General features: G+C 36.9%; 1 protein-coding gene across 7 annotated transcripts in view; it reads left to right on the top strand.

Annotated features, from left to right (window-relative positions):
- Positions 1–13,544, top strand: part of ZDHHC3 (zinc finger DHHC-type palmitoyltransferase 3) — a 72,805-nt gene that overhangs the window by 14,352 nt on the left and 44,909 nt on the right. For 5 of the 7 annotated variants that reach the window (XM_031940079.1, XM_031940074.1, XM_031940077.1 and 2 more), the window contains exon 2: positions 7,825–8,154. In XM_031940079.1, the coding sequence (XP_031795939.1) occupies positions 7,852–8,154 (303 nt within the window). In that variant the 5' untranslated portion in view covers positions 7,825–7,851. Of the gene's footprint in view, positions 1–1,966; positions 2,172–2,659; positions 2,663–7,824; positions 8,155–13,544 lie in introns of those variants that run through there. The other 2 variants (XM_031940078.1, XM_031940076.1) reach the window with 2 other exon arrangements.

Here is a 13,544-nt window from a genome sequence, read left to right as displayed (position 1 = left end):
TAAGGACATAAGGTCTGTTAAAACCACGTTGTGTTTGGTAGTGATCCCTGTGCCCTCTATTTTAGAGGTCTTCTAGTTTAGATTTCATGGGAAGATTTAAATGATTGATTGAAAGTCTCTGCAGGTTGTTTAATGCTTTCCCAAAGTCTTAAAATCACAGCATAATTTTGAGAATGGTTTGTTAGTTTAGGAAAAATCATCCCATCCATTCTCAAGGTCTTTAAAGGTAGTTTGGTTGCACAGTTACTTGATTCCTTTGTCATATGTGAGTGCTTTTGAAGTGTGTGGAGACAGAGAGATCATATATATATATTCTGTAGAAATAAAGCAGAGCAAGGGATTCTAAAAAGATATTTTGAAACCATTAAATATCTCAGAAATACTATTTGGGAAATTTCTGAATTGTATCTTTACCATGTGTGTTAATGCTGGGCAAATCACTCCATTTCCCTGGGCTTCCTCCCTCCTCCCTCCCTCCTCCCCCTTCCTCTTAAAGTTGAAGAGATTGGATGAGAAATAATGTATCTCTTGCAGCTCTAAATCCTATTCTTTTCTGTATCTTCTTGGGTGGAAATGAATATTCTAGTACTAATTAGTCTGCTGAGCTCCAGTGTCAGTAGTAGAATTATTGCATTTGGAGGAGAGAAAAAGAATTTTGAGATTATAATTCAATTTACATAACTTTATTTTATGATAAGAATGACTCTTTTGTTGGAAAAGGAGTGTATGCGCATCAGTTGGGGAATGGCTGAATAAGCTGTGGTACATGAAGGTAATGGAACATTATTGTTCTTTTAAAAATGATGAAAAGCTGATTATAGAAAGGCTTGGAAAGATTTACATGAACTGATGCTGAATAACAAACAGAACCAGGAATACATTGTACACAATAATAGCAAGAATATGTGATGATTACTATGAAAGGATTGGTTCTTCTCAAAGTTCAGTGATCTGAAGTAATCCTAATAGACTTTGAATAGGAAACGCCATCTGCAACCAGAAAAAGAGCTGAGGAGACTGAATGTAAATCAATACATGCTATGTTCTTTTTCTGTTTGTTTTTTAATCTCTTCCATGTTTTTTTTTCCCCTTTTGCTCTGATTTTTCTCTCCCAACATGATTCATAAAACAATGTGTATCAAAAATAAATAAACTTACAAATAAAAAACAGTTACCCTTTTGACTCCATTAGTAATTAGAAATGGACTATACTTTTTAGTCTGTTATATGGCCTCAGCTAGATTCTATCTATTACCAGTAGATTACATTTGACAGGAGTCATGGATCATTGAAACTCATGGTCTATGTAAGGATTGAACCCAGGGGTTTGGCACTACTTTTCAAGCAACTAAATTAATCCCAAATTGTAAGACAACACACAATTAAAGGAATACTATGGCGTGGTAATAAATGATGTGGACAATAGCCAAAACGTCAGTCAGCCAGCAAACATTTATTATGTAGGTTCTAGGCATTGTGTTAAATGCTAAGGATACACAGAAAAGTAAAAGATAGTCCCTCCTCTGGAAGAGCTCATAATCTGTTGGGGGACACAGCATGCAAATCATGGTATACATATAAGCTGTATGCAGGCTTAGTTGACAATAATCATTGCAGGGAAGGTGCTAGAATTAAGAGGGCTCAGGAAAGGCTTCCTAGAATAGGTGGTATCTTAGCTGGGATTTGAAGAAGGCCAAGGAAGCTCGAAGATGGAAGAGAGGAGAGAGAACATAGTGGGGAACAGCCCATGGAAATGTCTGGTATAAAGAGCTGAGAGTACTTTGATAGTTCAAGGAATAACAAGGAGACCAATGTTACTGGAGTGAAAGGTAGGTATTGGGTTAAAAGACTTAAAGAGTACTGGAAAGGGGCAGGGCAAGTTAAACAGAGGATCCTGTTTTTGCTCTTGGAGGAGATAAGGAGTTACTAGAGTTTATGGATTAAGGAGGTGACATGATCAGACTTGTGCTTAGTAGAGGATGGACTGGAATGACAAGAGACTTCTGATAGGGAGACCAGTTATTCCAGGCTGCCGCCATGGTGGTTGCAGTGTCAGAGAAGGGGCATGCTATGTGACATGTTATGAAGGTGGAAATCAGTAGGCCTTCAGAAGAGACTGTTCATGGGACTTCCAAAGGAGGAGTGGAATGACACCTAGGACTGAGAGGAAGGTAATAAGTGAATTCTAGAAGGCAAGAGGGTTGGAAGGGTGGGGTAGTGGTGAGGGGGAGATAATGATTTCAATTTTGGGTTGTGAAATAATATTGATGAGACAATTCTGTATTGATAAATATTGTCTCTGTGTGTATGTTTAAATGAAACTGTGTGCTTTGGTCAGCCCATAAATTATAAATAGATTTAGAGAAGTTATTTTTGGCCCAATGCACAGCAGGTTAAAAAATAAATAAAATGAGCTTTTTAGCTTCACTTTTTCATTTTCTCTTCTAAAATTCAAGAAATAAAAACCAAGTTACATTTACAACACTTCCACAGAGGTCAGAGAATCCTAGTAAAATATTTTCTTTTTTTGTAAGCAGCAGCCTTGGGCGACTTGTGGCCTAATAGCTTGGATTTTTCTGTCCTCTTCTGTCAAGGACTCCTGCATGATCTAGGGGCAAGCAGATCATTCACTTTTCTGTGCCTCACTATTTTTGTTGAGTGGGTACAAAAGGTACCTGGGAAGGGAGGTTACTCTTGGGAGGAGTAGCAAGTTTTAAAAATGGACATAAAAATCGTTACATGATAATTAAATAACTATATAATATATCATTATAATATTTGCTCTCAGCTCAGCCCTCTCGGGAATCTGATAGTAAGAAATAACAGTGGAAAGCTCAAAGGAGATGATAAAAAGAAACAGGAATCTCGGGGATGAGAGTAGACTTGGTGAAAGAGGTGAAAACTAAGGAAGAAAGAGTGTTCTCCCTGTCCTTCACCTTGAAGTGACTGGTTTATGATGAGCATGTGGGCAACAGTCTGTTTACTCTTCTGCTGTTCAGTGACACAGAGTGAACCTGCTTCGTTGGACTTTGCTGCTTTCCAACTGTCCTTTTTCTAGTTATTGCCTATTTATTAAATTCCTATTAGGTGTCTGTAGCAATACAATGCTGAATTTCTCAAAATTGTAGAGGAGAGAGATTATTCCTAAATTTAACAGTTAAGATTATTGTGTCTCCAGTGGATAAATGGTCAAAGAATATGAACAATTTTCATATGAAGAAATTTAAGCCATTTATAATCATATGAAAAAATGCTCTAAATCACTGTTGATTAGAGAAATGTAAATTAGGACATTCTGAGGTACCACCACAAACCTCTCAGATTGGCTAAAATGACAGGAAAAGATAATGATGAATGTTGGAGGGGATGTGGAAAAACTGGGACGCTAATGCATTGCTGGTGGAGTTGTGAACTGATCCAGCCATTCTGGAGAGCAATTTGGAACTATGCCCAAAAGGCCATCAAACTTTGATCCAAAAGTGTCTCTACTGGACCTGTGTCCCAAAAAGATCATGAAAAAGGGAAAGGGACCCACATGTGCAAAAATGTTTGTGGCAGCCCTTTTTGTAGTGGCAAGAAACTGGAAACTGAGTGGATGACCATCAGTTGGAGAATGGCTGAGTGAGTAACAGTATATGAATGCTATGGAATTTTATTGTTCTATAAGAAATAATCAGGAGGATGGTTTCAGAGAGGCCTAGAAGAAACTTATATGAACTGATGCTGAGTGAAGTGAGTAGAATCAAGAGAACATTGTACACAGCAACAACAAGATTATGTAGTGATCAACTCTGATGGACATGAGTCTTCAACAGTGAGGTGATTCAATCCTATTCCGATAGTCTTGTGATGGAAAGAGCCGTCCACATCCAGAAAGAGAACTATGGAGACTGAATGTGGATAAAAGCATAGTATTTTCACATTTGTTGTTGTTATTTGCTTGCTTGTTTTTTTCCCTTTTGATCTGATTTTTCTTGTGAAGTATGATAAATGTGAAAATATGTATAGAACTGCATATGTTTAACCTGTATTGGATTACTTGCTGTCTAGGAGAGGGGAGAGGTAGGGAAAGGGGGCAAAAAGCTTTGAACACAAGGTTTTGCAGGGATGGATGTTGAAAACTCTCTTTGCATGTATTCTGAAAAGCTATTATTATAAAAATTTTTTTGAATGGGGGGGGGAGATTATTGTGGAGGAGGGCCTATGTGTATTTTTGTTAGGAATAAGCTTTTTGTTACCCAACTCACTTGCTCATATATTCAGCTAAGTAACCTTTAAGTATTTTAAAATTATCTCATTGTCTAGTTTCAGTTTGAATTCTTTTTTAAACTAAAACATGGTTATACTACTTTGTACTTCAACATGTAATATCAGTCTTTAAATTATTTTAGAGTGGGTTTTGCTTCTCATTGCATGCTTGCACATGAAAGCACAAATCCTCAATCCAGCAGTATTCATGCAGGTTCTGATTCATTTGTATGATTCTGAAAAATCTTTGACAATTTTTTCAGACTAATTATAGGGGGAGACACTTGGGCTTAATCAAATTTGGTAAAATTATATTTTGCTAAGAAAAAAATAAAGTCTTCTGAGAAATAGGAACTGCTGCCACAAAATTCATATATTTTACTCTATGAAAGGATCTCAGATTCTCATTTTGAGAATACTTATTGACTTAAATTGATTTCCTTTAAAATAATTTTAATTCAATTTACTTATCTGGTTTTTTTAGGGCATAGCAGATTAGAAGCAGCAAATTGGGGCAAGGATGAAAGGCTTAATATAGGGGTCTCCTGAGAGACAGACTGATTTAATAGTGAGAGCTTATGGCAAAGTTGAGCTTGAGTAAAAGCAAATATGAGTTGGTTACTTAATATAGGGACAAATTAAAGCTTGCTTTCTTTAGTTAAAGACAATGCACATATCAATACATACACAATAAAAGAAAATTTAAATGCCCTATGTACATCAGTGACTCCATAAAGGCATTACTGTTTTATAACTTATTATAACACCGTGTTAGATGTTCAGGAAATAGTGGTAGTTTGTTGAAGTTTCTTCTTTGATCCATTTCCCATTTTTACATGGCAGCAACTTGTTCAAACAGGTCTGTTTTTCGTTACCTAGCATATCTTTCTATCTTGGTTCTTCTAATTAGATACTGATTTTGATATAGTGCTCTAGGAAATCATTGGTCTAATCACCATTATTTCCTAGCAGATTAGAAGCGGCAAAATGGAGCAAGGATAGAAGACTCTGGTCTTCTGTAACCAATTTTGGTTACAGCGAAATTAACTCTGCCTTGGGTTCTCAAACGGTTAATTTTTTGTTCACTCATTTCAGTTGTATCTGACTCTCCATGAAACCATTTGAAAATGGTAAAGATAACTTGGCAAAGATCCTGGAGTGGTTTGCCATTTCCTTCTCCAGTTTATTTTACAGAGGAGGGAACCGAGGCAAACAAGGAAATATTGGGAAATGCTTTATTTGAGTCATCTAGTGTTTGAACTTGACAGTTTTTAAATTCACACCCATAAAACTTCTTTAGACAAAGCTCTATCAGAAAAACAAATTGGCCTTGCTGGTTTTGGGTGCTTCATCTGTAGCCCAGCATGTTCTAATTGCAGTTGTTAGATGATTGTAATGTTCCTGGCCTATGCTGCAGTAAAAATTTCTTCCACAAATGCACAAAACTGACATTAAACTTGTGTGCCTACCCAGGAATTCTGACTGATTATGCAACAAATACTAACTTTTAAAAATATATTTTTTAAATTGAGGGGAAGTCTGTGTATTTCTTCTTCTGGCATACCGTTTGGGTGAGATTGGTCTAAGACCAAATACATCTGAGAAAAGAAGAGGTGCTATGTGTGGGGGAAAGAGTATTTGACCTCGCAGTGAAAGACCTGAGTTGAATTTGCAGCTTTGCCACTACTGAGCTGGGAGATCTTGACTAGTCATCTTATCATCTCCAAGCCTGTTTCCACACCATCAAGTAGGAACAAGGATGCTTGCACTAACCACCTCACAGGATTGCCCAATTAAGTTCAACAGACATTAAATGCTCTTATGCTCAGGGCACTTTGTTTGACTCAAATAAAATAATGCAACCATAAAGAGCTCCACAAACATAAGCTTTATTATTAGACTCATAGAAGGACTCTTATCGTGGGAAGTGCTGCCATTTGGGCCTGTTTATAGGCTTGAATTATAAGGCTCATTCAAGAACTTTGCCTTAGTCCTAAGTAGTTCCTTTTCCTCTATGGTGTTTACAATTTAGGTCATGACTGAAATTGACTGTGCTACTAGTTAATCAAATAATCAACAAGCATTTGTTAAGCAAATGCTTAATACGGGAGACACTGTGTTATATGCTAGTGATATGAAAACAAGAATGATAGTTTGTACCTGCCATATACATTGTATATATATTATACATATTTTACTATATACAGAGGATATTATATGAATAACAAAATAAATACAGGATCATTTAGGAAGCCTTCTGAGCCTCTTAATATCAAGAAGGAAAAAACAATACACAGCAAAATATGTAATCTTTTTGTTCAATGTTTGTTATGCATTTGTCTTATCAAAAATGTGTTTGTGTGTAATAAAACTAGCCTCCATAGGAATTAGAACTTTCCTTTTTATCCAGTGGTAAATGGTAGTTATTTTTTGGTATAGTAGTAAATATAATAATAAAAATCAAATAATGAAAGTGATAAGTTCCAATGCCTTCTGAAGAGTAGGAAAAAAGTTATTATAATCACATTCATAGGAAACGCATTTGGACTGAGTTTTTCTTTCTGTATGGTAAGAAAAGGTGATCTCTCTCCTTGTTTCCTTTATAGGATGACATGACTTATCAATAAGTGATTATTAGGTGCCTACTGTGTGTGACAGACACTCTACAATAAAGAGAACTAAAAAGCATAAATAAAATAATTCTTGCCAAAAGAAATTTAAGTCTGGTTTGGAAATAGCATGTACCAAGTAGATGCGCAGTACTTTCAGGCAGAGGCATCAAGTAGTGATGAGAAATGAGGAACATCCTCATGAAGGAGCTGGCTCTTGGATGGAGTTTTAAAGGAAACTCAAGGTTCTAACAAGCAGAAATGAAGAAGACACAAATAAGGGACCCAGGGGACAGACCAGCCTATGCAGAAACAGAAGTGTGAAGTGACATGTCCTGGTCTGGTACTACAAGAATGCCAGGTCAGCTGATCTGAGGAGGATTGAAACCTTACATAGTTGGTTAGGTTGGAGGCAGGTTATGAAGGGCTTTAAATGTTAACAGTGCTAAGCTCAGGAGTTTGTACTTGATCTTAGAGGTAATAGGGAGCTACTGAAGCTTTTTGATAGGAGAGTGATACGATCATCACACTTTTGCTTTAGGAAAATCCCTTTACCAGCTGTGTGAAGTTAGATCAGAGAAGGGGGAAAGAGTTGAGAGAGCCCAATGAGGAAGTAGTAAGTGATGAAGACTATGTAATTGGAAAGAAAAGGATGTATGTGGGACATATATTGTGAAGTATATGGCAGTTGTTTATATATGGTGGCAGTGAGGGATAGTGAGAAGTTTGAAATGATGTCAAAGTTACCCACCTTGACCGAAAGGATGGAAGAGCCCTGGACAAAAATAGGAATGTTCAGAAAGTTGGATTTGGAGGAAAGAATAGTTACTTTATAGGGTAGAGTTCTATTTTGTAAGAGTTGAATTGAGAATTTGACAATCTTCTAGGACATCCAGTTTGAGATGTCCACCAGTTAGTTGGTGAACCAAGACGAACTTAGGTTTATGTTCTCTTTATTCTCTTTCAGATGCAAGTATGGACATAAAAGCCTATAATGTTTTCTCCGGTCCACCGCTTCAGAGATATTGAGAGGAAACCTGAATACCTCCACCCAGAGAAGTGTATCCCTCCTCCTCGCCTGGGTTCTCTGGGAACCATGTGGTTTATCCGAGATGGCTGTGGTATTGCATGTGCTGTTATCACCTGGCTTCTGGTCGTGTACGCGGATTTTGTGGTCCTCTTTGTCATGCTGATTCCATCAAGAAACTATATTTATAGTACAATCAATGGAGTAATATTCAACAGTCTTGCTTTCCTGGCTCTGGCTTCTCACTTCCGGGCTATGCTTACAGATCCAGTAAGTACTAACTTGGTCTTGTTTTTAAGAGGGAAGGCTTTATGTCTCCAGCCTTCAAAGCCTCCAGGCCTTTTCATAGTGTATAGTATTGAACCTCTGCAGCATAGGTAATAAACATAGTTTGGTCCATTTAATGTAAGTGACTCGTAGGCCTTATTTCCTTATAAAAATACAAGTGTCTCCAAGGTCGGTTCTAGTTCCAACTCTGTGATTATATGATCCCACTTAGTTATTTTGAATTTAAATCTTGGTAATTCCAAGGACAGAAAGTAAAACTTGTCAGCAAAGCTTTCATTGACCTAAAAAAAAATAAAAAGGACAAGATTTGTAACATGATTTGAGTAATTTGTCAGTGTGGTAGTGTGTCGTGTGTATTTTGATGATTCAGTAACGTTTCTATCAGTCAGAAATGTTATAAGACCCATGCTATATGCACAAAGCCCTATCCTAGGCAGAAGAAAAAAAATAAATAAAAAAGAATTTTTCCCTAGTTAATAGGTAGCTAACTGCGGTAATAGATAAAGATCCTCTGTGATTCAGGGGCAAGTCACTTGGTCTCTATGTGTACAGCTTCTTGTTCTATAAGATGGGGATAATGACAGCTTCCCAATATATGGGTGGTCGTAAGGATCACATGAAATAGCACATCTAAAATGCTTTGTAAATCTGAAAGTGCTTTGTAAATGCTGGCTATTATTGCTATATTATGCTGGAGCAAAAGAGAACATTTTTATTGAGGATTTTTATGAGAAAGGAGGTCTGGATCAGGAAAGACTTCATTTTTTAAAAAGTATATTGGTAAGTCTTTGAAGGAAGAGAATTTCAGCCATCAAAGATGAGGTGTGAATGCATTTTGATTATAGAGAATGACTTTTGAATGTATAGAAACTGAAGAAAGAATTAGTTTGGGGGGAACTACAAGTCCAATTGGATAAAGTATATGAAAAGGAATAATGTAAAATAAGGCAGAAAAGGTAGATTAAAGCTGGATGACAGAAGAGCTTGACATTAGGCTGAGGAGTTTGTGTTTAGACTGGTGAGTCCTAATGGAATGGCTTTGAACAAAGGAATGACATGGGCATACCCAGGCACCTCAGCAATATCGCCTAGGGAGGATTTGACTTATCAGAGTGATGGAGTCACCTTGGAAAAAATATAAAGAGAGAAGAGAAGGAGGCCATGGACAGAGCCTTAGAGGATGCCTGTTTGGTGAGCACTTGTTCTGGGCAGCAACATGATGGCCTAGATAAAGAATTGGCCTTGGAACTAGGAAGGCTGGATGTAAGGTCTGTCTCTGATACATACCAGGTGCGTGACTCAGGTCACAGCACCACTTGAAGGGTCCTAGACCAAGGGGTCACAAATCCTAACTCTAACCAGCACTTTAAACCGACTTTGTCCTGATTGCAAGCTGAGGATGGTTTTTACAGTTGTTGTACACATATGTACAGAGATTTGGCCTTCAGATTTTGGTTTGCTTGCTGGGAGATTCTCTGAGGCTGTAAGCTACAGAGAAGGTCCCAGCCTGTATTGAGAGAGAAAGTTAGCCCATCTTAGAATTCCCTCTATCAATGAAATCACAGGTCTGTCCCTACTTGCCTGCTATAATTAGTTACTTTATGGGATAAAAGTAGACAGATCATCAGGAGAGATTTATAAAAAATAGTTCTTATTCTAAAGCAGCTTATAGTCCAGTTGGAGGAATGGAGTACGTAATACTGTGATGACCGCGCCAGCACCCAGGATACCTCAGAATCAGCCAGAGTCAGGATAAGCAAAAGGCCTCAGTCTTTATTCTTGGTCCTTAGATGCAGGATTGAACAGGATGGAAGCACAATCTCCGCGACCACTTTCTCCCTCGTCTACTGGCCAAGTGTGACTCTGGCTCCTCTTACTCCACCCCCTATCCCTCCTACAATCCTTTGTGTACACCAATCATTGAGCCAGCACAGGAGAGTGGGAAGGGCCATTTTCCAAGCATATGCCCATAGACTATTGTCCAATTGGTAATTAGCCTCAAGTGCTCCATAGTCCTGACCTCAGTGACTCAATAGTTTCAGCCCTCTACATAATACAGTTGATTAAAGTCCATTACATACAAAACACCATTCTGAGAAAGAACAGAAAATGTCTGATCAGTGCTGGGTAGGGTGACTACTGTTAACCTAGGGCCCTATCTTGATTAGAATGCAATACAGCTGCTACTTTTGGTACCCCTAAGACTAGCAAACTCCAACCACCCAGCACAGTCTAGGTACTTAATAAGTACTTGTCAATTTGTTGCTAAATAAATGATAAAAGAAATAAACTCTTTAGAAATAAGAGAATCTCAGAGGTCAGCTAGTACCTAAAATCCAAATCTCCCTTATCACCATACCCAACCTTTAGTAGAAGATCTCTAGCCAAAGAGAACCCACTAGCTCCTGAGGTAATCCATTCTATTTTGGGGCTACTCTGATTATAAGAAGTTTTACCTCACGTAGGCTTAAATTTGAGATCTTTCTTATGTATGTAGGTATTCTTTCCATCAGTCTAAATTCCAGTTCCCATTTCTTCCTTTAGAGTTTTTGTCAATGTCCCCTTGTAGTCTACAGAGGAGGCTTCTCCTAGGTCTTTTCTAGATACATATGTGAACTGGTGCAGCATTCCAACCATATTTCATTCCATCTGTGATGGACATTATACATATTTCAGTGGTGATATCTCTTCCAATACTTTTTTGCATATAAGTTCCATTAGAAAAAGTCACAATTGTTGTTCCCTACTTGCATCTTTTCATTGAAAAACTTCAGATGTTGTGGTTTCTCAGGATTTGAAATCACATTTTAATCATCTGGAGAACATTGGAATTTTAAAATAGTGAGGCTTTGTTTTCTTATTTGTTTTGTCTTAAGAAGCAGGGGGACCAGCAAAGACCAAACAGCTTCTTAGCCAGGCAGTCCACTTTCCTTTTCCATTCTGGAATCAGCTACTCTTCATATGCTTGATCCAGATGTGTATTTTACTGATACATTAATTCAATGGATTGGATTGACAGCTCCATGTTATAGAACGTCTATATATTAAGCATTGGGAATCTCATTGAGGAAGCTTTGTTGTATTCTAGAGCTAGCATCAGCAAATAGCCCACCACCTTTATCCCCTGTTGCATTTGCTTTGAACTAAGAATGGTGTTACATCTTTAAACAAAACTGTTTACAGAAGTCAAAATCATTCTTGGCTTGGGGCTATAAAACAAACAAACAAAAACAAACCCCAGTAACAGCCCACAAACTGGAATTTGCTGACTGATGTTCTAGGTCTTCCCACGTTCAATGTGGTATCATGTTTTAGCTGGAACTTCTGGAGAATCTTACCATTCTTAGGAAATTCCTTTGCCATTTGGATCTTGTGCAGAACATTCTTAATGGTAAACATCTTTTGACAAACAGACATTTCCCTTGAGCCAAGAGAAAAATCACCATAAAAGTCTTTAAGAAAATCTTCCCAGTGTTTATAAGATAGGTAAGATCCAGTCTGGCCCAGTAGTTTGAAAACTGAAAAATGTCTGATTCCATGGCTCTCTGGAGAAAAAGATTGCCACACTGAAGAGCCTTTTTCTTTTCCTGAAAAGCTAGAAGAGCTTGTTCTAGCCTTTGTGCTTCTTAGCTACTATCTCTACATCTAAGCCATGGGGAAAACAAAAACTCTTAGAATGATGATTTAGCAAAATTTACCAAGCTGTGGGAATAGCTATTTTATTTCTTCCCACCCTACCATTAAATTCTTGAATAGTAGTTGTCTCCATTTATTATCTTGTATAGAAACAGAATGCCAGTTCTTTGACAAAGACCTGCCATGGCTTCGTTGTGACCTCTGGGAGATATGTTTTTAATTTTGAAAAGGGAAAGGAAACTAAAGCTATTAATGACTATATGGAAACAAATTTTCTCTCTCTATAGACCCTGTGGAAATACATGTTAATATACCAAGCTTGCTCTGTTTTGTAAATGTACTACTTCCTAAGTAGCTCAGATGGCAAGTGTTGTTTATGTTCATAGAAAAAGTTATTTTCACTGTGGCTTAATTATAATATTAACTTTTGTAGCATTAAGAGTAATCTCTTAAAATCTGTAAGACGTTTCCTAACAGCATGCTACTGTTCTCTCTAATCTACCACATTGCATTGTGTGTTTAGAGGAATTTTGGGTGATCCTTTTATAAGGAAAGAAAATATGTAGTGATTTTTCCAAATTACAGAAAACATGAACTAGGTTTTTACACTTTCATTTTTATTCGAACAAAAAATACACTTTGGTTTTATTATATTATTCGTTCCTCTGTTATTCTTTCAAACCAGTACCATTTATTGCAGGCAAATCTATTCTGTTTAGATTGAGCCAAGAAATAAAGTAGTGACTGTTGTAGCATTGATTAAGAAGTTATTTTAAAAGGGCTTGCTATACCCAGTGCTAATAAGAACTCTATAGGAGCTGAAAGAAACGTAAGATTGGGTCCTAATGTCACTTATATTCCATTTGAGGAAATAAATTAATAAAACACTGAGGAATTACCTGCTCTGCTTGGTACTTGTAATATCAGTTCCTAGGATATCTGAGATGAACTTTCCAAAACATTACCCAGAGTTTCACCAGATTGTTGTAAGGATCACATGATGATAGAAGACATTGTCACTTTTATTATTTATAGATCCATGTATTATGAATATACATATTTTCCCCAATTGCATGTTTAAAATTTTTAAAAAACATTTTTTTAAAGTTTTGAGTCCTAAATTCTTTCTCTTCCCTTAACTCCCTATTTCCTGAGATGATGAACAAGCAATATAGTTTATACATGTGCAGTCATATAAAACACTTCTATATTAAGTCATTTTGTACAGGAAGACTTGAATTAAGGAAAGAGAAAGTGAAAATTAGTGTGCTTCATTATAAATCGTTTGAGATTGTCTTGGATCATTGTATTACTGAGAGAATGACTAAGTCATTCACAGTTCTTTGTTGTATAATATTGCTGTTACTGTATATAGCATTCTCCTGGTTCTGCTCACTTTACTGTCACCTTTTATTATGACAAGAATCTTTTCAGCCTTTTGTTGAGTCTTCCCAGATTACGTGAATCATCCCTTTCTGATGTTATTTCTAATTCCTAATTCTAGGGTCCTAAATAAATTCTTGACCTAAGAATAGATCTTCCATTAGAAAGTAAATCCACTTTCTAATACACATTGCATTTGATCAATCTGAGGAATAGAGTGATATAAATAAGGCAAATGTAAGAAATATTTCTTTATATGCTTAACTACAAGGAGAAGGAAACAAGCATTTGTATACAGCCTATTAGATCCCAGATAGTATGCTAAACCTTTTACCAATATTATCCCCTTTGAG

This window comes from Sarcophilus harrisii, chromosome 5 (assembly GCF_902635505.1).
Source record: "Sarcophilus harrisii chromosome 5, mSarHar1.11, whole genome shotgun sequence".
In the NCBI taxonomy this organism is placed as follows: domain Eukaryota; kingdom Metazoa; phylum Chordata; class Mammalia; order Dasyuromorphia; family Dasyuridae; genus Sarcophilus; species Sarcophilus harrisii.
The sequence above is the reverse complement of the archived record's forward strand: the minus strand, read 5'-3'. Positions and strand labels throughout refer to the sequence as shown.